We start from the raw sequence: 27,780 nt of genomic DNA on the forward strand, positions 1-27,780 counted from the left end.
GGGCAATGTTCTTTATATGCGTTGTGTAGATTGTATACCAGTTGGCATACAGGTTTTTATAAAAAGGAATTTTTAGATTTAACTTATCTGGAAAGTTGGAGGCAGGTAATAAATTTCCACCATATTCAGCCATAATGAATTCATATGGTATGAGCCATGTTTGGATTGGTGACTGATATATTTTTTTAATCCAAAAAATGCTATTACATATTAGGAATTCTTTTAAGTCAATCATTTTTAATCCGCAATTTTTATTTTTTTGTATAAGAATGTCTCGCTTTATTCTGTCAGGACCGTTCCATATAAATTTGTAAAAAATTGTGTTTAGTTGTTGAATAGTAGAATCCGGTACTGGATTAACAGTGGCCGGGTAAAGAATTCTTGGAATGCAGAATGTTTTAATTATTTGTATTTTTCCAATTAAAGATAATTTATGTTTATCCCATACTTTTAATATTTGTTCTATTTCATTTATTTTATTTCTAAAGTTTAATTCACTAGTAATTTGAGTATCTTTTGAAAAAAGGATCCCGAGGATTTTTATAAATTTTTCGCATAATACTATACCGGTTGATTTTAATTTTTGCATTAAATTCATATCACAGCTATTTAAATCTATTGCTTCTGTTTTATTAACGTTAATTATAAGCCCCGAAACTAAACCGAAAAGTCGCAAAACCTCAAGCAAATGTCGTGCAGAGCTAAAATCTTTTAATAATGCCGTTATATCATCAGCAAAGGCTACAACTTTTATGGATTTTTGACCAAATTTTATTTCATTTATATTTATATCGTCTCTAATAGCGCATAACAACAGTTCTATGATCAAATTAAAAAGATTGGATGACATTGGATCGCCTTGTCGTACACCCCGTTTTACATGAAAATAAGGGGTTGTAAATCCATTGTTTATTACACAACAGGTGATATTTTTGTAAAGGGTTTTTATCCATCTAATAAAGTTACGTCCGAAACCGTACGACGATAAAGCTTGTATTAAAAAGTTATGGTTTATGCTATCGAAGGCTTTTTGGAAATCTATAGCCAAAAGAAAGCCTATTATTCTTTTTTGTTTCGCAAGATCGAAACAGTCGGAGATAATACGGGTATTTTCATGAATGTGGCGACCTGGTATAAACGCGGATTGATTTGGGTGTATTAATTGGTTCAAAAATGGTTTTAATCTATTAGACAAAACTTTGCTTATCAGCTTCACATCGACATTAATAAGCGTAATGGGTCTCCAGTTAGTTAAGCATGTTCTATCTTTATTACCTTTAGGAATGAGTTTAATAACTGATTGACGTTGTGTTACAGATAAAGATTCTTCTTCAAAGCTACAGTTATACGAGTCTAATAATAATACATAAATATCTGGCCAAAAATGTCGATAAAATTCAATTGTGATACCATCATTTCCTGGAGATTTATTTATTTTAAACGAGTTTAAGGCCTTCTGAAGTTCGAAATAGTCAACTTTGAATTCAAATAAATCCTTCTGGTATTCAATTAGCCTTTCTACGGGTCTAAAATTTGTTATAATATTGTTTTCCTTTTTAAAAGACGTATCTTTCGACGCATATAAATTTTTATAAAATAGAAATATTTCATCCGAAATTTCAATGGGGTCAAATATAGCAGAATCGTCTGATTTTTTAAGCTTATTTATTGTCGTAGCACATTTTCTATCTTTTTCTAAGTTTAAAAATAATTTTGTGTTTTTTTCACCATTTTCATACCAGTTTTGTTTAGATCTAATAATTGCTCCTTGCGTCTCATCAATGTAAATGTTATCTAATGATTGTTTAACTTCAGTATATTGATCATAAAGTTTTTCGATAATTTTGTTGTCACAAGGTTCCTGTTTACTGATAAGGGATTCAATCTTGACCAGTTCTTCAATTAGACTATTTTTTACAGCTTTTTTAAGTTTTTGTTTCTTTTTGGAATATCCTATAGAAGATTCCTTTATCTTAAATTTAATGAAGTCCCATAAACCATTTTTATTTTGTTTGTCAAAATATTTACTTTTCCATATCGGTATTGATGATTTTATCATTTTAGTATATGTCTTGTCTTTTGTTAGCGAAGAGTTAAATATCCACAGATTTGGTCCGCGTGGATAATTGTTTATTTTGATATGTAAATGAATTGATGAGTGATCAGTAAAGGAAGTTGGCTTTATTGTACATGATTTTATACAATCTTGAAGTTTTTCCGATATCAGCCAAAAATCGATTCGACTTTGTATCAAAGGCTTCCTTTGTTTCCAAGTAAAACGCTTATTATTTTGATTTAGATTTCTGAATATATCTAAGAGGTTAAAATAATTAATTATATTGAATATGGCAGTTTGGCCTTTTCTTTTCAGTTTATAATTGCCGCCATATCTATCAAGTTGAACATTTAGGACATTATTAAAATCTCCGCCAATTACCATTGAGAACGTGTCAAGTTCACTACATAGCTGTTGTAAAGATTTAAGTAATCTTGTATAATAAATGTACTGGTCATTGTCAGATATAGGGCTATATGTATTGACTAAAACTAAGATATCATTATAGACACTTATTACTAAAATGTTAAAATAACCTTTTTCATCGGATTCGTTTTTAATAACATTTATGTTATTGTTACTTTTTAAAAAAATAGCTGTCCCTGCTGAGTTGGTTCTACTATGTGAAAACAATATGCGATCAGCCCATTCGTTCTGCCAATCGGTTTCATCGCATACACTGCTGTGAGTTTCTTGAAGAAAATTAATAGCACATGATTGTTCGTTTAACCAATTAAATATCTTTTTTCGTTTTAAAGCATTTCGAATTCCTCTTACATTGATGGACAGAAGTTTAATTGACGTCATTTAATAATATTTAAAAGTAAATAAACAAATTTAAAGCTATGGAGGAGATAATAGATCTGTGTGTATGGAAGCCCATTTTGAGAAAATAATTGTATATTATAATAATAATAATACAGTATTAACAATAAACAAAGCATAGTATTTACAATCATAATTACAAAACATGTTGAGACTGAAACAGACTTTTGCGAAGCTTCGCTATGTACAGAACGAGTCACAATTAGAAGAGAAACATATATACAGACACATGGTAGACAACAAGTTAAATAACTTGTGAGCAGAGTAATGCTCATGTATTACTCCTTTGGCAGAAAAGAGAAAAAAAAAAAAAAAAAAAAAAAAAAATGTTTAAGTCAAACAGCTGTGGATGTGTATACTGTGCTGGTTGAGCGTACAATTACTTTAAATAATAACAAGTGGTATTATACTGAGTAGCTTTACTGTATTCACTGCAGTGATAGACCTATTGAATGCAAATATCATATTATGATTTTCATACTTTCAGAGCTGTACCTGACAATTTACAGGTAGCTCAGTATATGTATATGGTTCAGTAGCTACGTAATATTGACATGATGTATTGTAATATCAAAATTATATATATCATATATCTAAGATAAGCCATCGCTATGTATAATACACCGTAGCTATTGGAATATTTATAGACTGACGTGCTAAGTAGTTTTATAGTTATATATTAACAGCATTTATCAAATTCAATTACCAGACATATTTTATGCAAATTATATTTTAATTGAAGTGTCGCCGCTTCGTTTGTATGAGAAACATGACACTGGAATATACTCTACACACCTTAATACCAAATTTCATAAGAATAACAATGTGATAGTTATATTATTAAATGCATCGTGTTGTAACAAAATATCAGGAAGGTAAGATAAAAGTAGTTTCCATTTATCATTATGCGATAATTTCTTATCGAATAGATGTAGGAGTTAGATACATTACTAGGTACCAGTATTCACTGGACAAGACAATGAGTATATGATTTTCATATTGAGAAAGATTTTATCGTGCTGGAAATCTAATGAAGATTTTACTTTTCAGATTTATGAAATGTCTAAATAAATTTATAAGTTTACAGCATCTGATACCATTTGATATCTATTTGAGTTTTGGTTTACATTGCCGACTGTGTCACTTAATATCGCCCCTTTAGGTGTAGATGTTAAACCCATATCCATCAGGGACGGTTGTCTCATATGATGCGTGCTAATATCCGGTAGATAATAAGTGTTATTAGGGTGTTCACGAGTTGCAGACGACGCTTCTGGGCGACCTTGACCTTCTCGCTGATCTGCGTGTAGATGTCGTCTGGGGTTTACATTGTTTCTAAATGATAGCAAATCATCTTCACGTGTAATGAGATGTTTGCGGCCGTCAAAATTACTAACAAATATCTTCCCGTCGTAGGTCCAACAGTTTTTGATAACTTTATCTTTAAATAGATCACGTGTTGATTTGTATAATGCTGAGCGGGTTTTAGTTAGCGCCTCATTTATGTAAACCTTAGTTTTGTTCTGAATATTGTACTCCTTGAGATTTTTTTTATTTGCATATACTGAAGCCCTATCACGATAGCTAATAAAGCGTACTATGATATCTCTGTGAAACTTGCCATGTTTATCTCCAACTCTGTGGGTACGCCCAATATGTGACTTGTCAAGCTTGGTAGCACCATCTGGTAAAACATGATCGTTTATTAAAGACAAAACAATATCATCAGTGCTTTCGTCAACTAACTCGCTGATGCCACTTATCTTCAGACACGTACGTCGGGAATATTGCTCTAGATCATCAATTCTTGATTCCAGATTTTCAACTTTTTCATTAAATTCGGTTAATATTTGAGGTTTAATTGAGTTCATTATGTGGTTAACAAACACGTCACGTTTTAGCAACTCAGCCAAGAAGGATTTTATTGAGTTATCATCCTGGAGCATAGTGTCTAAAAATTCGTTTATACTGGTTGATATGTCCTGGTGACTCCGTTTTGTCTTTTTAGCTTTGTGATTCGCCATTTTAGATATATTTATGTAACAAGAAAAACACTTTACTAACCAGTGAAGACTGACTGTAATATCAGAAATGATTTACTATGAGTACTGTTTATGTGACACAGAAACAAATCTTCATCAATTTCCACATATAGTCGGAATATTACAATGTTAATCTCGTAAAATCCATCATAAATGTCGAGAAGAAATAATTCACACACATCTAGGAATATTGATAAGACTGACTGTGACCAATCACTCACCCACACTTGACACTTAGAAAGTACTACTCAGGTGAACAGATTTAGAGAGCAGCTTAAATTGACACAAAAAAAACTCACGTTTTAACAATATCGCATAATTGTAATTTGATAATTTACATCAGAAATGGCACAGTATAACATATCCAGAAATATCACAACTTTTTAAGGCTCTATGCATGAGAGTATCACTAAGAAATACATTTTTCTTCTCTGCCAGTGGAGTGTGTCAACTTTAAGCCGCCATGTCTACATTACTGGTAACAACAGGTTTTTTTCCATTTTAAATATTTTTTATCAAAATTTACCTTTGCCGCTACTGTGATTATTCATGAAACACAAAGATACAAAAATTCAAACTAAAGTCACTGAAAACCATTTATCTATGTACCAGTAGGTAGAATTTAAACTCCCAGTTTACCAACCAAAACTGACTAATGACCATCACACACAAAATTCAGCCAGGGTAAGCACTATCTAGTATTATTTGTTGTCTCTCATCATATAGATCAACAGTCATTAATAATTACTGTAAGCAACCAATCAACCTAAGATACCATGTATATGTATATCCCCCGCTTTTGTTTACAAGAATTTCAACAGCAAGGTTTTGATAATGATCTACAATGTATATAATATGGTTGCAGTCCCAAAGATACTTTCACAGTAATAGAGATCTTTAATGGTACCATCTGTAACAGCTTACACTATACCCTTATTTTTATAATAAAATCTTATCTTAGGGTAGGTCAGCTTAGTCTCAGCAGAGCTGAGGTACAAATACTCATGATGAGGGAGCTTCTTTTAGCTCAAAATAAAGTTTTTTACTGACTTTTATGTATGTATTTAGTGAATTATAATGAATCTGACATTTATATAAAAGAGAAAGTTTGTTTCTTTGTTTGCTACAGAAATGAAAATGAAATAAAATGGGGTTTAACGTCCCACTGTTCTGCTCCAACTGGGGTAATCTCATGAGAGATTCCCACAACACCAGCAATATGATGAGTCGTCAATCGGAATCAGCCATAACCATGTCATGCAACCGGGTAACGTTTTCTTGAATGGTTGTTGTTGATGATCATTAATGTCAAGGCTCTCTCTGCCACGCTTAAATTCCACATCCCATTATTTTACTGTGGAAGAGGAGGGGACATCATCCCCTAAAGTGGACACTACATGTATATCAGCATGCATGTGCCTGTGTGGGGGGTAAGGGGTTAGTCGTTTCAGTTGCAGGTACTTGATGACTGCCCTATTGCCAGTTTTGTCTATTTCTGTTGATTTCAATGGGTAGGTTCACAAGATGGTCTGGTATAAAGACAATAATAACACTACAGTTGCAGTTCTTATGTCTATAATTCATTCAATGATTGTATACTTGTTGGTGACAGCTAGAAGTTTGTTTCAGCCCAATTGATCTATCATTTTCAGGCTTAGAACTTTTCAGCCAGCCTTCGTATCTTATCTATATTAATGACTTTTAATATGAAACTTGTGTCTAATATATGTGTGTATAAATTATAATTACTATTGATTCGATATGTACCAAACATTTTGTTTACCGTACATGAATTGTATTCAGCTTAAAATGTGCCTTGAGATACAAGAAAATCATATCCTACAGAAGTAAAATATAATACAGACAACATTATAGATGTCATTCACAAAGTTTATTAACTGCAACAAGGCAATAAGGACATTGAACACGTATAAAAGGTAGGCTATGACTAACGGTTTTAACAGGTTATCATGGTTTCTTTGATTGGCTTTTTGTTTTTGTTGATACGGTTACTGTTACTCAAATACTCATATTGGAACAGTACAGTAAATAAACTTTATAGTGAATCAAAGTGAATGATATGATAATGATGGATCCACAAATTTGTCTATATTTTAAATTGATTTCAATTTCACTAAGAAGTGAAATATTTTGATAAAATATTGTTTATTTTCATTACTACCATGTTGCATTACTTACGTAGATGGAGTTTACTGATAAGAAAGAATTAATCCGAATATAGACTGTATAGAATGTATTGATTGAAAATTCTAAAGACAAAGTCAAAGTGAAAGTAGAATTCTAAGAAACAAAAATTTTCCATTTTTATGTTGATTCTAATTTGATAAAACATTAAATACTTGAAAAATTGGGTTCTCTGAACCATGTCCCAAACTAAATATAGTTGAACGACTTATTGTATGAACTAAGTTAATTTGTTCACTAAAAAAAAAAAACTTTCAAAGTTACGGCTAACACTAACAACGCTTTTTTTTCTTACCTGACTATGCCAGGCCCACTTCAAAGTTTCAATTTGACCAGTTAAACTTGCCAATCTAATTTGACAATTAAAAAGTACATGAAGCAGTCATTACCACACTTAATATACTTACCATGCCTACGGGTTAATTATTCGATATTGTTTTATGTACATTTAGGTCAAAAGCCAGCTAAGCATTAAAAAGAGAAGTTCTAATTTTGGGAATTACCCACAGCGACTGATTAGGGCGCCACTTCGTGGATTATCTCCCCGTAGTATTAATCATCGGGATGCAGACCACTAAATATTCCCTTGACTTGAATGAAATGAAATAAAAGTGGTTTTAATGTTTTACTTTTTTGCATTGACTTTAATGGTGGTATCTCACACACAAAATTAGCACAAAATCCTATGTAGTCGACATTTTTATTTTTGACCCAAATCAAAGAGGTCTACTGTTAGTTATTTCGATAGTAAGTGCGCAGGAGAACCACACTACAAACTACACAGTCATTGCAAGAATTAAACAACAAATATCAAATCAAGTGAATGGATACAGGAGACAGCAATTAGTGTCCACATGATGAAAAATTCTGAACTTATCAAATTGTATAGACATGAAGATATCCACCCAAATTTTTTTTCTTAAGACACATTCCCAGGAAATTAATTATCGAGTAATTATTTCCAATAAAAGTATGGCAATTTTGACTGAAAAACACCCATGGGGCATGTGCAAAACAAAAATGTGAGGGCATCCCTAAAAGGCTACCTGTCTCCTTGAGTGATCTAATGGCTAATGGTTGTGATGAGAACATTGAGAGAATTAAATGCCAAGTAAACTCTGTGATAATCCAGGAATTTACTTATGCTTCAATATTAATTGTAAATTGACAGCGTCTAATGACAAATACAAGCTAAAAATGCATAAAAGAAAACAATAACAAATTTATTCGAAATTCAAAAAATATATAACTTTATTTTCCACACCCATAAGCCGGTTACACATGTAAAAAAAACTAAAATGAAAAGTAATTTAATGTACTGTTAATTAAATAGTACAAAATTGTCAATGTACCAAAAAACCTAGAATTTCTTTTTTAAATTCAAGACAATTGATCAACAATTAAATGTGTAAATATCAGTATATGAAAAAGCTCAATTGTTTAGTACAAATATGTCATGGAAATAAAATTAAAAGAGTAAAAAAAGTTACAAGATTTCACCAAATGTTGCCATTAACATTACTAACAGCTTTAAAACTTGTTGTCTATATTTGACATATAAAACATGTGTAAATATTTTTTATACCAAAAAAAACAAAACCAGAAACAAAGCACTTTTTCTCTCACTGTTTATATAAGTCATCAATCAACATAAAATTACTAAAAATAGACATAAATTTGGAGTATTATATTCAATGGCATTATTCAAGGCGACCTGGGGTCATCTTTACTGTGTCAAAAGCTTGTGACTAAGCCCAACATTACAATCAAGGCTCATTACAAATCAACAACACTGACCTGACCATAATGATCTTCAAATAATTCTTTATATTAATTTACATTTTTGATGCACCAAATCAAGGATATTTACATAATTTATATAATTTCAAGTAATGTATTTAAGATACTCATAAATTTTGACGGTGAAAAAAAGCTTACAAAAAGGTAAAATTACAACATTATACAGTAAAATAATATTTAAATTTTATACATAAACGTAACAAACTGTCCATGCTATAACAATGATATCTGTAACAATTATTTTAATTAATAAATTCTCTCTCCTGGAATACAAATATATATAACTTTCAACTTTATAACAAGAGACATTCTCCATCAGTTAAGATATAATTTCTTCCAAAAGAATCTTAACCATACTCACACAACAAATCAATTGTAAGAAAACTGATTACCAGCACTACAAATAATGAATTACTTTGTGTATAAAACAAGAACATTTTTTGTCTAATTATGCACTTTAAATTTCTGAATATCAAAATTTTTATTATAACAATCAATTTAATTAATGTTTCTAATCAGATTCAATAATAACAATATAATCAAAGAATTATGCAAATTAAATTTCTGAATATCTAATTAAATTTATTTAATGTTTCAAATTCACAACAAGTTTTTCGATGTTTAACGAATAAAACAGTCTGTATTATTCTAATTGTGATACATATATGTAAATCAACCATTTGAAAGACTTCCTGTCTTTGCTAAATGTTATTTTCTTGATGAGTTTTTATTATTATCATGCAGTGGCCAATTTCAAGGTAAATTATTCTGAGACAATTAATCAGACATATATTTTTAAATTTAATCTCTTTGCTGTTAATATATTATTTCTATAATAACATCATTATATAATATACAATCAAATACAGTATAATTAAAATCAATTACAAACTCTGTAATTTCGTTTTATTTAATCAATATACATGTATACAAATATTTTGCTATAAATACATTTGTATAAAATAACCAAAACAATTAGGTTGCTTGATATGAATTCCAAAGATATAGGTTGCTTGATATGAATTCCAAAGATAGTTGCCAGGCAACGAAATATATGCCCACAGCAGCTAAATCGTCCGAGCAGTCAACAAGAGTTGTCACATATTTTTACTTTTGTCGGTAATGAAACATTTATAATACACTAAAATCTGATTTTAGAGTAACAACTCATTAAGTAATTATCAGAAAATCATTAGAATTTGTTTGGCCCATGCTAACGTTGAGTATACAAAACATTTAATATCATGGATTTAGCTGTTCCAATTATCAAAAACCATTGAAAATCAATATACTTATTCGTTTCAAGACCTTAAACTCTGTGTATCAAGCCAAGGTCAATCTAAACAATTATATATAGGCGTAAACACAGTGTATAAATATAAAATCAATCAGATGATAACTATGGTCATAAAGCATCCCCAAGATTTTTCAAAGTGATCAAGGGCCATAACTCTGGCAGTAATAATTGGAAATTGTTGAAAATCAATAGGCTTCTTTGTCTCATGTCTATATATTTAAAGTCAATCGGATATTAACTTTAGCCTCTAGAGCATACACAAGATTTTTTAAAGTGATGAAGGGCCATAACTCAGGCAGTAATTATCGGTAATCGTTGCAAATCAATAGGCTTCTTCGTCTCATGACCTTAAACACTGTATAAATTTAAAGTCAATCGGATATTCACTTTAGCCTCGAGCTTCCACAAGCAATTGTGGACGCCGGACCAACCGACGGCTGAACAGCCAGACCGACAATCGGACTAACAGACGGGGGCAACGACAATATACAAACACATTTCAATATGGGCGTATAAAAATTGTAACTCTCTTTTATAAAAGAATTGAGATTAGCAACCAAAAAATCTCTTATTCTTAGTAATATCATCTACTTAAATGATAGTACTAGAACAGGATAATCAAATTCTAAAATTTTGTGGATCCTTTCTTCTATCTCTGATAAAAATTTTGCTTATTTTAGTATTTTGATAATGTGCCTTAAAATTTGATCCTGTTATTCTTTTGTTTTTTGATTGATTGTGTATGTATCAAATATAGCTTGTATTTTAGATATGTATTTCTTGTGACTTAAAGCCATTTATTGTTCAATTATTACTTTTCTATCTTTTGTTTGCGTAATTTCTTCAGCAGCAATACAGGTAAAATGAGTAAAATTCCTCCACTAACATAACAAACTTTTGCTCCTAAGCTCCAGTATACTGTAAAATATAAATACACATTTAAACCTTTAATAAGTATGTGTTTTTTGTGTATTGCTTTAATACTTCGTTAAAGCTGATAATAGTCATTTGCATTTTTTAGATAATATCTAAATTTTCATTGCTTGATCGATTACAAATAGACCAAAGATTTTACTCAACACTTACAGGTGGCATTGACTAGTTTATTTCGCTTACACATGATGTCAGACGTTGCACAAAATCTATAATTCATATATTTGTAAATACTGAACAGCATTTAACCACTTGGACCGATATTACTTTTAGAGATCCAACTTTCACAACACGTAGTTTGTAAGGGTTTCAAAATCCCTTAAATGACAATTAGCAGCTTTATCCTTCCTTTTATATAAATTAGTGCCATATTTATTATCTTGTCTTTTAAAACAAACGACACTTTGGATTCCTCAGTAGTTTCCGTTACAACACCCCCCACCCCCTTATCTTAGGTGTCATACACAGTCATTACACTTCATTACACTTGGTATTAAAGACTTCAATAAGTAAAATAGTCCCTTGGCTTTCTTACAGTCAATATTTGATAATCTCGGCTACAATATGACGGAATGTGTGAATTACCATTGTAGATGACCATGTGATTAATTGATAGCCTAGATTTGCACATGAATAATAAAATGGTGAACGGATGATTGATAGCCAGGACTTACACATGGATAATAAAATGGTGAACGGATGATTGATAGCCAGGACTTACACATGGATAATAAAATGGTGAACGGATGATTGATAGCCAGACTTACACATGGATAATAAAATGGTGAACGGATGATTGGTAGCCTAGACTTGCACATGGATAATAAAATGGTGAACGGATGATTGGTAGCCTAGACTTGCACATGGATAATAAAATGGTGAACGGACGATTTCGGTAATTAGCTTGCTATTACTATCACCTATTTGTAACAAGGATACAAACAAAATGTTAAAATTGAATTTTGCTGGTCATATTTTTTTAGAGAGAATGAATTAAGAGCAATATATATTATACCTATTGAAGCAGCAACTGGACCTACAGCTCTAGCTAGAGCACCTAGAGATCTAAACGTTCCCATTATAACACCTTTCTGTTCGTTTCCACCATTAATAGATATCATAGTTGTTAAACATGGTACTACTGTTCCTGATGCTGAAATCATAAATAACATAACTCAAATTATATTAGACAAACAAAACATTTTCCTTTATTTTATCTCATATTCAATATTTTAACTTCTAAAATATACAGTACACACAACTTAATTATATTTCTATTTTGTTTTGTCTTTACAGTTTTAATTTTCTACACTATATACAACATATATTTGACTCATGAGTTTGTAAATATATCACTGAACAGTATCCTGAAAAGCAGAGATTTCACTGGCTGTTTACAGTACACAAGTAAAAACATAATACCATGATAACAATTGTCAGTGTAAGTAAAATAAGGAATGTAGAACGAAAGAAAAAAAAAAAAATTTGATTTTAATGATACCGACTGTGCGTGGAAAGCTGTAAATAATGCAACAAATATTTATATATTAGTGCAAATAAAAGGAAATGAAATGGGGTTTAACGACCTACTGCTCTGCTCCGAACTGGACTAATGAAGACGAGCATAGGCCATACCGTGTGCTATGATGGAAATTTTGCATGGATAGCGGCCTACTCTTATATCAAATTCCAACTGTCAAGGGATCTTTTACGTGCACACCAATGTGTACACAGGACCTCGATTTCCGTACCATAGGAACGACTAGATAGCTGTCCTTGACAGCCCCTCCGTCCCAAGTAAAAGGTCTTAACCAGAAAGAAAACAATTATTGCTATTGACTGTTTTGTTTCAAGTCTGCTTCCACGGGATTGTGACATAGAAGTCCTTCGTAAAACCATAACCTTCAAAATACTTGTATAAACTTACCAAAAGAGAAGAGAACAAGGCCGATATACATTAGTGTTGTAGAAAAGGCAAAGGCCATTATTATAAAGGCTGGTATTAATATAATCATTCCTTGAATAGCAACTTTCTGTTGTTTTTCTTGTGTAACTCTTCGTACATAACCGCCTGGAGAAAAATAATGCCAATATTTATATTTTGCAGAATGTGGATTGTATAAATAAAGAAATGAAATGGGGTTTAGCACCGTACTTTTTCACACCAACAAGGCTAATGAAGCCAAGCTTACGTCGCATATTGTGTGTTCTGAGGGAGTAGAGGTTTTTCCTTGCGAGACCCCGGCCTGCACCGTAACTCTTGTGACCAACACTGGGATTGAACCTAGGATGTTCTAATTACCATACTTAGCCGACACCAAATTCACTGAGCGAGATAAAATTGAAGAAATTCAGCAAATTAAAGATTTTATCTGACATGTATGGTTATAATATAGTAACAAATAATAGCTAAAATATGCTACGATTTATTACTCTGCAGACCTACTGTTAGAAATAAGTATCGGTGCACATTTTATAATTATTAATCTCTCTTTAAAAATATTTAAATTAACATATTCCGCACCTTGAACAAGGGCCATAACTGCACCCATAAAGAAAAACATTTTTCCTTGTTGAATACTGAAATAGAAGATATATAAAATTAAGGCTTAAATTAGCTCTATTTCTACCACATGTGCATATAAATTACTGTTAAAGGAATCAGAAATTGAAGGCATACAGATATTAATCAGAACTTCATCAAAGGTTTCTCACTTATTAATATTTTTTTAATATAATTCCAATAAAATTAGAAGTAGTGGATTTCTCTTGTCAATATGACCAGCAAAAATCTTAGAATCCTAATATATTAATAGTTTATGATACCTACCTGTCATACTGGAATCTATTGTGACAGAGAAAAGGTAAGGTGAATTCCAACCCAGAATATAAAAACATGTAAATAAAATATAAACTTCCAATTCTCTGTATATTTTTAGAATCTGAAATATGAAACAGATGATTCAAAATCTAGATAAAAACTCTGAATGGCAAAGAAACAATATGCTTGACTTGATCTCTCTTTAATGACTAGCCTATTTAGCAAGTTGCTTCGGAAATACTTGCTTGTGTTCAGTAATATCACTCTTGGTTAAAGAGGTAATTTACTATTAACGCTTCTGATTGTCATTTGGGGGATTTTGAAACACTTCTGAATTACAATATCGTGAATTAACATACATTTTCAATTTACATATATTTTAGTGTTTATTAAAGATACTTTCCCACAAAAGTATTTATCGGGTGGTTATTTCCAATAACAGTACTGTATTTTTCGATGTATTAGGAGTATGCAGTTGATAAGGCGCAGGGCAACTTTGGCAGAGGTGTTTCAGGAAAAAAATAAAAATGCATGGTTTAGGCACCTAATCTTACTAGAAAAATACTACATTCCCTGAAAAACACCCATGGAGCGCATACAGAACAAAAATGTAAGGGTTTCCCTAACTGGCAACCCGACGATTAGTGATGTCTGCTCAAGTGACATCAAAGGTTTCACGCGAAGATTGTCTGATCTCTCAGCATTAGTGAGCGCTTGATGTACGTGCATGTTGATAAACTTGATGATGAGCTTAAACGTACAACAGTTCCTGAGATAAAAACCACAGAAAAAGACGTGGGCAGTGGATAATCTGAGAATTTAATTAGGCTTTGATTTTATGATAAATGGACAGCAATTAAAGACAGCATTGTGTTGTATATGTAATGAATTCTCCTCAGGCTTCGCACCCGTTGCTAGGATCCGCAACAAACATGACCTCTTTTAATATATATTTTTATAGCAGGGGTATTCTCTTGCGAATACAATGTTTTGAAAAGGATTTGAAGCAAAATTTTGATAGATTAATTAGTTTGAATATATTTTCAGTCCAAATGTATCATCAAATCACCCAGTTTGTACGCGGGAATGTATCTTTAAGATATGAAAAATAAAAATTGTCCGAAAAGTACAAATGACGATAAGCAGCATTAAACACTATCTAAAATCAAACAACTTTTATGATGCTTCTGAAACATAAATCACATAACATACCTGTCGATGAAATATTTTTTACTGTTGAAAATCTGAATAATTTGAAAGGGTTAACATAATCTGATGCACTACTTAAACTTGTTTTTTTATTCTGAAATAAATAAAATAAAGTAGATATAAAATAAAAAACAATAACCCTCCTAATTCTAAGTATATCAAATATAAGGCCATATTAGTACATGTAGCTCAAGCTTTCATACAACTTGTGTGAAATATTCACAAAGACACCAGATACAACAGAAAATTAAGAAAACTCTTTAGAAACAGCAAACTTCAAGAACAGAATACAGAAATAAATGGTCAAAAAGTATCAATACAATCTAAAATCTAATGAACCATTGTCAATCAAACAGCATGTTTAAAAATCATGTAAGATATATTAAATTGAAAATAATTTCATGTTTGATGTATACACTTCAAAATGCTATAGAGAGAGAGAAATGGGGTTTAACGTCCACTCGACACATCAAAATGCTATAAGATTTTGACTTTTTTAAGACCAATTTTGTCTCAAAAATAAAAAATTTCAGTGCTCAAAATGTAGCAATTTTAAGAAGCTTTCAGTTCTGATCCAATTTCTTAGTTTCTTTTAAAAATTATATATGTAAATATGTTTAATTGAGTATAATTCACTGATTTTGTAGTGGAAACTTCACGTACAGAATTTCAGTCTGTTCTTTTGAAGAGTATACAATATTTGGTTTCATACTTTTAAATCAAATTTATCTGATAATAGTGCTATTCTGTGATTTTATTCACTTAAATATTTAATTTATGGTTTCATTTTCATTTTTATAAGGGCTGCACCCATCTTGGATTTTAGGTGCCATTTTGAATAAATCAAGATTAACTAATAGGATTATTATTATATTTCATTGTTCTACCAGTCATTTATGATCTTTTGAAACTTTGGTTATTTCATCGTTTGCAAAATGTTCAGTAGATTTTTGTGAAATGAACTTTCAAAACAAGTTCTGCTTAAATTAGTCATGAATTCCTAGTATTTTCCTCTACTATAACAAATAACAACATGGCTGGAAAGTTTTAATCTTAGAATAATCTTGACATCCAAACCCAAGGAATTCTTAGAGTCAAAGATCTCATTTTCATGACAAATATGAGCATACACAAAAAATACTACTTACTCGTTTAGATTCTGGTAAAGTTTCTTCTAAAAATAAATAAACAAATAAAATATCTCCAATTGCAAGAGTGAGTGCAAATAATGCTGGAAGTAAAAAGATAGATCCTCCACTGGATTTACCATATATAGAAAAAATAGCACCAATGGTTGGTCCAAACACAAAACCTACTGAAAATGCCACTCCTATCCATGCCTGAAAATAAATAGAAGATTGAATTAATTATTAATGTACATATCATGCATCTTGTAATTTTGTTAGAATACTGGAAGGAAAAGATATCGGAACAACAACTAAGGCAAAAGGTACTGCTACCTTGAGGAATGCTAAAGTAGTTGAAACATTAATTTATAGTTTATGTAGCATTTCCAAGAGAGTGAGAAATGGAGTTTGATGTCCACCTGACATAAGCCAGGTAATTTCGGGACATAATAAGGTACAATTTTATTTCAATAAATTGGTTGTGCGTAGAGGTCTTTGTCAGTGGGAGGAAACCAGAGGATCCGGAGAAAACCCATGAAGTTGGGCAATCGACCCTACCCCTTTGAGTACTTTATTCGACTCATTGACAGACATTATGATCTAAAGTACATGCATTAGAACACTTGACCACTGCCACAATTGATCATAACAGCCAAAACATTTGTATAATGGCCAAAATATTTTATTGGTAACGGTTTAATTAACAAAACATTTAAAAAACATAAGAATAAAACAATTTTAAAATATGTTTGGCCGTTATGACAAAATTTTGGCCGTTATGACCAAATATGTTTTGGCGGTTATGTCCATAACCCGTTCTACCAGTCTGTCCAGCCTTTCCTACTCTTTTAAGAGAGTGTTGCTATTCCTCTTCTCATATCTAATTTCATATGACATAAGTTTCTTGTTCCTACCATTCCTTTTCCACGTTTTTCAGGAGTTGAGACATCAGTAACAATGGCCGTACTTAAACTGACGTTTCCTTTACTAATTCCACCAATAATACGAGCTAGTACAAATAACGTAAAATTAGATGATATTGCCCATAATGCATAGGATGCTGCCACTCCCACCTAAAATAAAAGGAGAGACATGAAGCATGGAGTTTATTGTTCATATAATACGGCATGGAGTTTATTGTTCACATAATACAGACTAACATACAGTATTCATTAATAATAGTTAGTACGCACTTAAATCACTAAGAAAAACTATGAAGTTGGGAAGTCAACTGTTTTCATTGACACTATACAACAATGGGATCAAAACTACAACACTTGCATTGAGGACATAATTATGACATAAAATATTAATTAGATCCCTTGACTCCCCACATCCCAGTTGTCAAGAAACACCCACACAAAAAAAGAAAGAACATTATTATTTGCTGGTACTGTCCCTGCACATTGGATTAAGAATCACAATGCATTTTGGTTCACCATATATAATTTCCAGTTGCTTCATTTGCATTTTTTGGACAATATTAAATTTTTCCCGGCTTCATCCATGCTAAAAGGTACTCAAATTCATTCTTTAATCCTACGTAATAGAAATTCCTATGTCTTACCATACTCAATAACATCAATGGTTTTCTACCATAAATATCACTAGCAGCACCAATAACAGGAGCACTCAAAAAATTCAAATATGAAAACAAGGAACCAATTAATCCTGAAAAAAAACAAGAACACTGTAATTGTTTCACTGTTTTTTATGATTATTCATCAAAGTTAGTGTCTGCTCCCTTCATTCGACCTCCTTGCTATAGGTGCCTAAGCAGAATTGACACTGTCAAATTTTAGCACACAGTTGTTCGGATGGGATAAAAAATCTGAGGTCCTGTGCACAAGTCGGCTTGTACGTAAAAGAAGCCTTGACAGTTGGAATTTAAAATAAGAATAAGCCGTAGCATTGCTGTCTGGACAAAATTTCCCTCATAGTACTCTGTAAGGCATATGTCCATCTCCATTACCTCAGTTGGAGCAGAAAAGTAGGACGTTAAACCCCCTTTCATTTTATTTACAATTTTAGCAGAGACTATAAGTTTGGTATAATCATCAACACGTTAAGTTTATACCAGATTTGTATGTAAAATAAAACCTAAAGATATTTTTACAAAGACTCACCACCAAACAGGACAGAATTCCATCTTGGAGTGTCCGGTGCACCAACTAATTCTCTAAAGTTACTGACTGATGTTTTTAAATATGTATATAATCCCACCTAAAAATAAATTGATAGAAAAATTTTTGAACTGTGTATAAAGGGAGGGAGAGACAAATGGAGTTTAAGGTCAACATGAAACAAATAAGGTCATTGTTCAATCATAAAGTAATAAACATAGAAATTTGGAATCCAAAATTATAAGAAGTTCTGATATTATGCTTACTATAGTTTAACAATGCATAGAAGAGGAATAAATATAGCTCAGTAAAGTGATATCCACAGCTACATGTGCAAGCATGAGTATACAAGATAAAACAAACAAGAAGGTATTAAATATCTACAATTTCATCAATACTTATATTTTCTCTATATCATTATAAAAAGAAAGTTTCTAAGTAACATATGTTTAACACAAATAAGGTTACTTTGTAAGATTTAAATAAAATATTAAGATCCAGTGAAATGTCTTTAAATTTGTTTTTGTGTGTTTTAACTTCTATACTCATGCTTGTACATTATTATTATTAATATGCAGGTTACCAGTAACTAGATTTTGGAACTTGTGGACAATTTAGTTTTATTTTCTCAATGAAGTGCGTGACAAAACTTTCATAAGTTCAGCAAAAATCACTTTTGTACAGATGGGCATACAAATGGTTCAAGGTCAACCAGAGTTAAAAACTTCTATGACAGACATGTCATACACAGAGTACATTTCAATTACTGCACCCGGTTGACAGAAATTAGTTATATGAAGTAAACCCTAATTGACATCACATATCACAACACTGTTCATTAAACTAAATAGACCTACATTATTTCCATAAGTTACAGTTTTCAGTTACAACTGAACATTGACACTTGTTTTATTTTAAAATACTCTATAAATTTGACAGATTTCTCAGACAAAACAAATCACATTGCACTGAAACAATCCCTCACATCGAAACTAGTCCCAATACATTTTAATCTCGAAGGACATGTTAGTAGATAATGATGACAAAGACTGATCCTGATAGTAACAAAAATAATGCCATAGTGATTTAATATATGTACTTACTATATAATTACTACTACGATAATCTAATATGTTCTTACTACTTACTGTATCATTATCTATTAATCTAATATGTACTTACTTTATCATTACTACCCTACTAATTCTAATAATATACTTACTTTATCATTACTACTATAGTAATGTAATATGTACTTACTTTATCATTAATACCATAGTAATCTAATATGTACTTACTTACTTACTACCATAGTAATCTAGTATGATATTTGTATTTACTTTATCATAACTACCATAGTAATCTAATATGTACTTACTTTATCATAACTACCATAATAATCTACTATGTACTTACTTTATCATTACTACCATAGTAATCTAATATGGATGGCAGTAATGGTAGAATCACTGTGAATGCCAACAGATCTAAAACAAGGGAGATGAACACAATAAAGAAAACACGATTCATTTTTTTCAAATCCTTTTCATTGCCTTTGCTTTTCTTCGAAACATCTTCATACCGGCTCTGTGTATTCTTAGTGCTAGCAGACGCCATTGTCGAAGTTCAATGTCACGTCCAAATAATCTGAAATAAAAAACAAATAATGTATAATTCATATAATGTTTCAAGCAGCAGAAAAAACCCAGTTCTGTTTTGTATATATCCATTGACCAAATGGAGCATAGTTGTTTCATTTACTTTTCATAAAGTTAAAATGATGACATAAACAATAAAATGTACTGACTTTCAGGAGATATTTATGTGAGAAAATCAATATTATGAATACTGTTAGTCAAACAAATATGGCACTTCTTTCAATCATTATCAAAACATGTCAGAAAAAAATAAATAAAAAAAATAACATGTCACATCAACTGTTAAAGGAGATTACAGATAGCTGAACATTTGTTTATGAGGTCTGTTACATTGTCAATATTGCATAGCTAAATGTTGGTTACATGTCATAAAATAACTATTTGTTGTCAATCAAAGACAGATAATGCGGTCTTTCAAATAAAACCAGTGACTGCCAGGCAAGATACGCCCACATTTTGCAAGAGATGGATAGAGAACAAGCTAAACAAAAAGCGATTATTCATACAATCAAGGGCCATAATTCAATAAGTTACGATCTGATATGCACGAATATCGACAGGAACCAAGATCTTTGGGTTGTAAAGATATATTTTAAGTTTCATCAAAATCTGATCAACCTTGAAATACCATATATTTACACAATTTGCGTACAAGGGGCGACTATTTTGGTCCCATTTTCAGGAAATTTGAAGTCAGCAATCATTAGGGTGTAATGGTGAAATAGTAGAACGTTTTTTTAAATTGGATAATAATTGTGACCTCTAGAGGGACCACAAGCTAAATATGTGATTTTTCGTACAATCAGGAGCCATAATTCATGACGATACAATCCGACATGCGCAAATATCAAAAGGAACCAACATCTTCGAGTTATAAACATGCAATTCAAGTCTCATAAAATTCAGAAGAAAATCGTGACCTCTACAGTGTCCACAAGCTAAAAACGTAATTTTTCGTACCATCATGGAGCATAATCCATGAAGTTATGGACCGATATATGCCAATATCAAAAGGAACCAAGATCTGTGGGAGATGGACTTATATTTTAAGTTTCGTCGAAATCGGATAAAAATTGTGACCTGTAGAGTGACAACAAACAAATTGTGGACGTCCAGACGTAACAGGGGCAACGCCAATATACATCCACATGAAAATGTGGGTGTATAAAAAAGATTGGTTGCAAGGCATCAATAGATACAACAGCAGCTAAGTTGTCTGTCAGTCTACAAAAGTAGTTGCATTGTTAATCTTTAGGTGAATAGAAAGCAAAACCTTTATAGTGTATAATATCATCTGCACTTTGATTGTATGATTTAATCAAAAGTGATAATCAATAGAAGTTTTCATATCGCAAGGTTGTAAATACTGAAACAAGGGCGAAAAGTTCAGAAGTCTTTTACGAAAAATGTTGGATTTCAATAGGTGTCTTCATTTCAATAATTTCATTAAAGCATAAAAATTTGAAATGAATCGAATGACAACTTTTGTTCTTCGAGTGTTCACAAGATTTTACTAAGTTACACAAAACTGTTGAAATCCAAGACTTTTGCATCTTACTCATTTGAAAAATGCATATAAATGTCATTAAAAAAATGCTCTTGTTGCTTCTTTTCAGTGATTAGTAGGACTGTCAACTAACAAAACCCCCAAAATTAGTTTATGTGAGCACAGCGGTTTAATCGACCATTCAGTCATAAAATGTAGATCTTCCTCTTTCTATGAACACTGCATCCACGTTTTAAATCTCCAGTATTTAATTTACTTCCCCTAAACTTAAAGAGAATTGAAAGAGGCTTAATCTGCATAACTTTCTGCTTACTTACAGTTAATTTAATGGTCTTATTTGTTTATTTGAAGTTGTGTGGCCTAAGGCTATGATCGCATGATTTAACTCATTGTAATTCACGGATGTTGAGATATTTATATCCATTTCATTGTTTTGTACTAAGGATAACAATCAACTACCTTCTCATTTAAAAATCTTTCATCAATACAATTTGGTAGACATTTAATTAAACAAGAATACTGTTGTGTAAATAGTGCAAATACAATGCGATGCCATGAAAACATACCAGTTTTATAAATGGATAATTGTAAATCTGGTTTAAAAGACACATTTTGATCTTGCAGTTTTAAAGAACAACATCAGATCCCGACGACAAAATGAGAGGATGATGTTTTAACAATCACTTATACGAACCACAGATCAATTCTCTCAAACATAAAAAATTAAATTTGATAGAATGGGAATGCTGAAAAATGCGATTTTATGATGCAGAATATGGGGTATAAATTTGACTTTTAAAAAGCTAGGTGGGTACAACTCCTATACGACAGGTCTGTGCAGGGATCTAACAAGCCTATGTGGCGCCCCAGGGCAAAAAGTTCAGTGGTGGCCCCCCCCCCCTTCAATACTGTAACTGCTTTGATCAGTGCCTGTGCTCAGTTGATTTTTTATGATTAAAGAAATTTGAAAATACAATTTTTCTACTGTTTAACACTTTATCTTAATAACTGTTATTATTAAATCAACTTATATGTACAATTTTGATGTTTATTTTCCCTTTAACTCTCCATTTGGTCAAAAACCCTATAATATATCTTGGAAAAATCATAATTCTACCCTCCCTATTTGCTGAAATATGAACTGGTTTAAACAGGTTGTAGGTTTAAGGGAAGCAAAGGCCGGTGATATGCTATCTCAGCCTCCAAGGAGGCTAATCTATAAATATTCAAATTTGTCACCCCTCCAAGAAATGTCGCCCCCAGACACATGCCCCCTCAGCCCCACCCCCATGTGAGGGCCCTGGGTCTGTGAGAGACACAATGATATGTCACGGTAGACAACTGAATGCCAGCACAAAGCAGTGGTGCATTTCCATGGTGTATCAGTATATATTGTATACCTACATGAACATATAGAGTTGAGGGCTTAATTGAGCATGCATTTGTGTTTTTTAAATATACACTATTAATAAATATACACTATAAATATTATCATCAAGCCTGGTCATAAGTAAGGCATCAGTCAAAAACTTTGTCAAGAACAAATTATCACACATTACAACATACATATATACAAGCCAGGACATACATGTAAGGCGTCTGTCGAAGACTTTGTCAGACACAAATTATCACACAAGGTATATATTATATATTGCAATAAGTATGTTATATCATTTAAAGTCTATGACCAGTGCCTTATGTCCAGGTTTGATTATCATTATCAATATAGTATACTGGTAATAAACGGTATAAATTACAAAGATTAGATGATATATTCTCATCTTCAAGATGACTTTTAATATTATTTTAAATTAGGTGTTTACCTCTATAACCCTCTACATTCATTATGTATATTAGATATGGAATATACATCTCTCAATTTAATATTTTTCACTTGTACTTTTACTAGTCTAGGATTAAGGGTAGTATTTATAAACATAATGAAGTTGTTTTTATTGATCCATGTCAATGACAACAAAGGAAGTGGCAAGTCATGATCATAAGCAGACCTACCAGTATAACTAACCACCATTCTATGGTAAATAAACTCATAAATAAATAGGGGGGGCTTGGATGGCTGAATGGTTAGCATTAGGTCTGTCATTGAGTCAACTGGTGTGGTTTCGATTCCCTGGTTGTACATGACAAGGAGTAGGGTCACCTGTCCAACCTCGTGGGGTTTTTCCGGGTCCTCCGGTTTCCTCCCAATGCTAAAGACCACTACCTGCAAGCAAATTATTGAAATAAGATTGAACCATGTGTTAGTCCCGAAATGACAGTAAGCAATTGTTTTGTATTTCAAAATTTAATGCATAAGGAGCTACTAAATTTCAAGTGCTAAATCTTTGTCTTTGACACCCACAGAGATTTGCTATTATCTATTTATGAATATGATCTTATTTTGAATAAAATCTTGTAGTATAATCAGAAGAATTTTCCATGATATTAATAGAAAATATAGGAGAACTGCACAACAAAATGCAGACATAATCCTTGAATGACATTTAGCGACACAGCACATCAACGACCATTTATTTAGAACACAATCAGTGGTTTATTATATATACATGCATGCATGGTGCGACAATTCAACACGTTATCTTATTGCGCTTGAAAATGATAAGAGAACACCTGTCTATCTGTTGTATCATACGATAAATCAGTGATTTTATTCCTATAAAATGCTTAGGTTCTGTCTTAAAAAATGTAGAAAGGAGAGGGAAAAGCTGGCAAAGCAAGGTGGATGACAAACTCATGGTCCTATTTTCAGATAAAGAACCATTGACACATGACAGTTGGAATTCAATTGCTGTACTGGTAATAATTCCACTCATAGCGCACTGTATGTTGTATGCCCCATCTTCAATAGCCCAGTTGGTGCACAAAAGTAAAATGTTAAACCTCCTTTTATTTTTAGACAAGGATATAAACTGCTTGTCAAATATAAAGAGTAAATTATCACTGAATATCCTGTTTAATAAACTTATGCACTACAAAAGATCTCTATCTCTACTACAAGCAATAAATATGATAAACTCCATCAATATACCATGTCCTGGACAATATATTAACATCTACATAGTATTAGTATACCTATAGGTCTTATTCAAAACCCAAGATATTATCAGTCAAAAAATAATATATCCTGTTTTTAATAAAGGATTATAAATAGAAAATAAACCAGGAAATATATACACATATAATTACATACTGTATATACAGTACCTATTTTTATGACAAATTGTACAAGAGATGATTTAATATGAAAGATACCTTCAAATCCCTCTCAAAACATTGTATTTGCAAGGAAATACCCCCAAGCTATAAGAAATCTATTAAAAGAAGTCATGTTTGTGTCACATGACTTGGCTGTCGCAGTATCTAGCATCAGGTGCGAAGCCGGCCGGGGAGAATTCATTGCATGTAAAAAACGATGTTGTCTTTAATCGATGTCCATTTATGATAAATATCGAAGCCTAAGTATATTCTGGGATTATCCCCTGCGCAAGTCTTTTTCCACAGTTTTATCTCAGAAACTGTTGTACGTTCAAGTCTCTCACTTTTTTCAACGTACGTTCACCATCAAGTTTATCAAGCGCTCCACAATGCATAGAGGCAGACAATCTATGTGTTCAACCTTTGGCGTCCCTTGAGCAGACAGTATTTAATCGTGCATTAATTGACAGCCTCTTATTTTTGTCCTGTGCACGCTCCATGGGTGTTTTTCAAGGAATCCAGTATTTTTGTAGTAAGATTGGGTGTCTCTACTTTCCATATATACCAAAATTGCCCTACTTTTATTGGAAATAACCCCCCGATAAATACTTTTGTGGGAAAGTATCAAGTCTTAACTCGGCAAGTCTATCGATATAAAAGCAACCAAAGTTGTACCAACAATCATTATATGCTAGTAGAATTCTGTCAGTAGCTTCCATAAAAGAAATATTTTGGAAGTTGAATCTGTTGATTGGCCCTGATTTGAACCAGTGTGTAGGCCTACATATAATTTCATAAACACAGTAATTAAATTAGGCTATGCTAACAGTTAAATGTTAAATCAAACAGGCACTTAGTTTAGTGGTAAATTGTGCAAACAATCAGTCACTCTCACAGCACTACTGCCGGTATTTATAGTATTGAGTCAGTCGTAAACTGTTTAAACTCAGTCAGGTTTATCGCAATTCCTGTCGGCAACATCATATAACATAAGAATATATCACGGGACGTTTAAACCTTTACTCCATTAAAAGATAGAAATATATTATTAATATATTTACCTGTAATTCTAGTCAATTAAAGATACTTTGTTAATAAGTTCTTGGTCACACGTTCATTCACACGCCTGTTATCTGCTCCTCTTCCTTCATTACTGTCTTTACTTACATGGCTTCCTCTTCGCTGATCTCAAAGGTTAGAGGTCATAGGTCGGGTCATAGGTCATGTTTACATCTGTGAAGCCGCCACGTGTTGAGATACTACTGATCGAGATACGCTATAGTTGAGAGATGAGCTTTCTTACATGTAGTTGACAGGTGAACATGAAAATCATCACATAGATGCACTCAAGCAGTAACGTTATGTTTTGGTTTTTTGGGGTTTTTTTTTTTGGTTTGTATTTTTTTTGTGAAATATCTGTAAAAACAATTGAGATTTAAAATGTTTGTATATATTCTTTTTTTATTAAAAAGGACTAATAGAAGTATGCCTTTTATTATGGATAAGTATTTTGAATATATAATCTTTGTTTTAAAAAAATATATACAGCATCAAAATTAGAATTTCAAATTAAAAATATATGTAGAGGATTTAACATCTAAAATCTTGTAGATAAATAAAGAGGATAAGTTTTATCATGGACCATAAAAGGGTCCATTGTTTTATTTAGCTGGGGGGGGGGCGAATGGTTAGCGCATGCGCACAGTATCATATAAGGTCTGTCTTTGAGTCAACTGGCATGGTTTCGATTCCCTGTCCAACTTCATGGGTTTTCTCCGGGTCCTCCAACTGCTAAAGACCTCTACGCACAAGCGAATTATTGAAATAAAATTGAACCATGTTAGTCCCGAAATGACCTAGTTAGTGTCACCCTGACCTTAAACCTCATTTCTCTCTCTTTATCTTTATTCAGCTATTTTTGGTATTCTCTCTTTCCTCCATTTTTGTATGGAAAGCACAAAAATGTTTATCTTTTCTTAATAGATGATTAAAGTCCATGTGCATAATTTCAGCTTAAAATAACAGTCCACATGAAATGGGACCTTACAGAGTCTATATCGATCAGCTTGGTTAATATCTCATGGATGACTTGCCATTTGTGTTTAAATCCCACCAACCAGAACTAATTACTGGTTCTTATAGTATACAATTGTACGATTTGAACCATCCAAATGGATTGACATTTTATAAGCACAGTTCAGCAGACACTTTTAAAATTTTGAATTTAAATATGTATTATGTCAAAGATTCTTTACATACATGCCAACTAAACATGGCAGAATTAAACATACATTATGCAAGAGCTAAATCTGCCTATTGCAAGTCTTTATTTAGGCTTCAGATGTTATAGAAATTATTAATTAGACCTTTATTTACACGACAGGCTTAAAATCAACTCTGTAGGCCCACGGATGGCTTGGATAAGGTTTGGATTTAAACAGCCTTGTCCATTTAAAATTAAATCAATAAATGGTGGACCAAGCTAACGTTTACCGTTACTCGCTGATGTCACAACTGGAACTTGGTGATGAAAAGCCTGCCAAGCGAGGCTACCATAGCCATTGAGCATGTTATTTGATAATCGAGAATATGTGGGTGGAGTTATCGTTTGTCAATCAAAGGATTGCCGATTCTCATAGACGGTGAAGACACAATTGATGCCTATTTCTAGTCCAAACTTCTAACAGTGACAATTCCATTCAGAACAAAGTAATTTGACTGAATCATCTATTTTTGAATTATTATAGCAAGAATGGCCAACTCTTTATAAAACTCTTAATTAATGTATCTTTAATCATTTTCGTTTTCACATCTCAATATTAATACTAATCTTTAAAGTACTAACTTTGGTAAAAAGAAGTGTTGAACATTCAGCCTTTTCACAGCTAATATGAGGCTTACTGGAGATCAAATAAAATAGGCCCCCATCAAAATAAAATTTGTTTGATTGAAAGCAAAATT

General features: G+C 32.0%; 2 protein-coding genes across 2 annotated transcripts in view; both read right to left on the bottom strand.

Annotated features, from left to right (window-relative positions):
- The window catches only part of LOC126817017 (uncharacterized), a 30,263-nt gene extending 22,615 nt beyond the window's left edge, over positions 1-7,648 (bottom strand). Inside the window, exon 1 of the mRNA XM_050543826.2 lies at positions 7,536-7,648. The gene's annotated coding sequence lies outside the window, so the exon portion shown is untranslated. The remainder of the gene's footprint in view (positions 1-7,535) is intronic.
- A 719-nt stretch (positions 7,649-8,367) lies between these two features.
- On the bottom strand, positions 8,368-26,040 carry LOC126817018 (major facilitator superfamily domain-containing protein 10). Its single transcript, XM_050543827.2, has 12 exons — positions 25,881-26,040; positions 19,855-20,085; positions 18,442-18,538; positions 17,883-17,986; positions 17,230-17,388; positions 16,337-16,528; positions 15,192-15,282; positions 13,989-14,100; positions 13,683-13,738; positions 13,086-13,229; positions 12,174-12,311; positions 8,368-11,143 (listed from the first exon to the last, which is right to left on the bottom strand). The coding sequence occupies exons 2-12, from the start codon at positions 20,053-20,055 to the stop codon at positions 11,037-11,039; spliced, it is 1,401 nt and encodes a 466-aa protein (XP_050399784.1). The 5' UTR covers positions 20,056-20,085; positions 25,881-26,040; the 3' UTR covers positions 8,368-11,036.
- Positions 26,041-27,780: the final 1,740 nt, after the last annotated feature.

This window comes from Patella vulgata, chromosome 3, assembly GCF_932274485.2.
Source record: "Patella vulgata chromosome 3, xgPatVulg1.2, whole genome shotgun sequence".
NCBI lineage: Eukaryota > Metazoa > Mollusca > Gastropoda > Patellidae > Patella > Patella vulgata.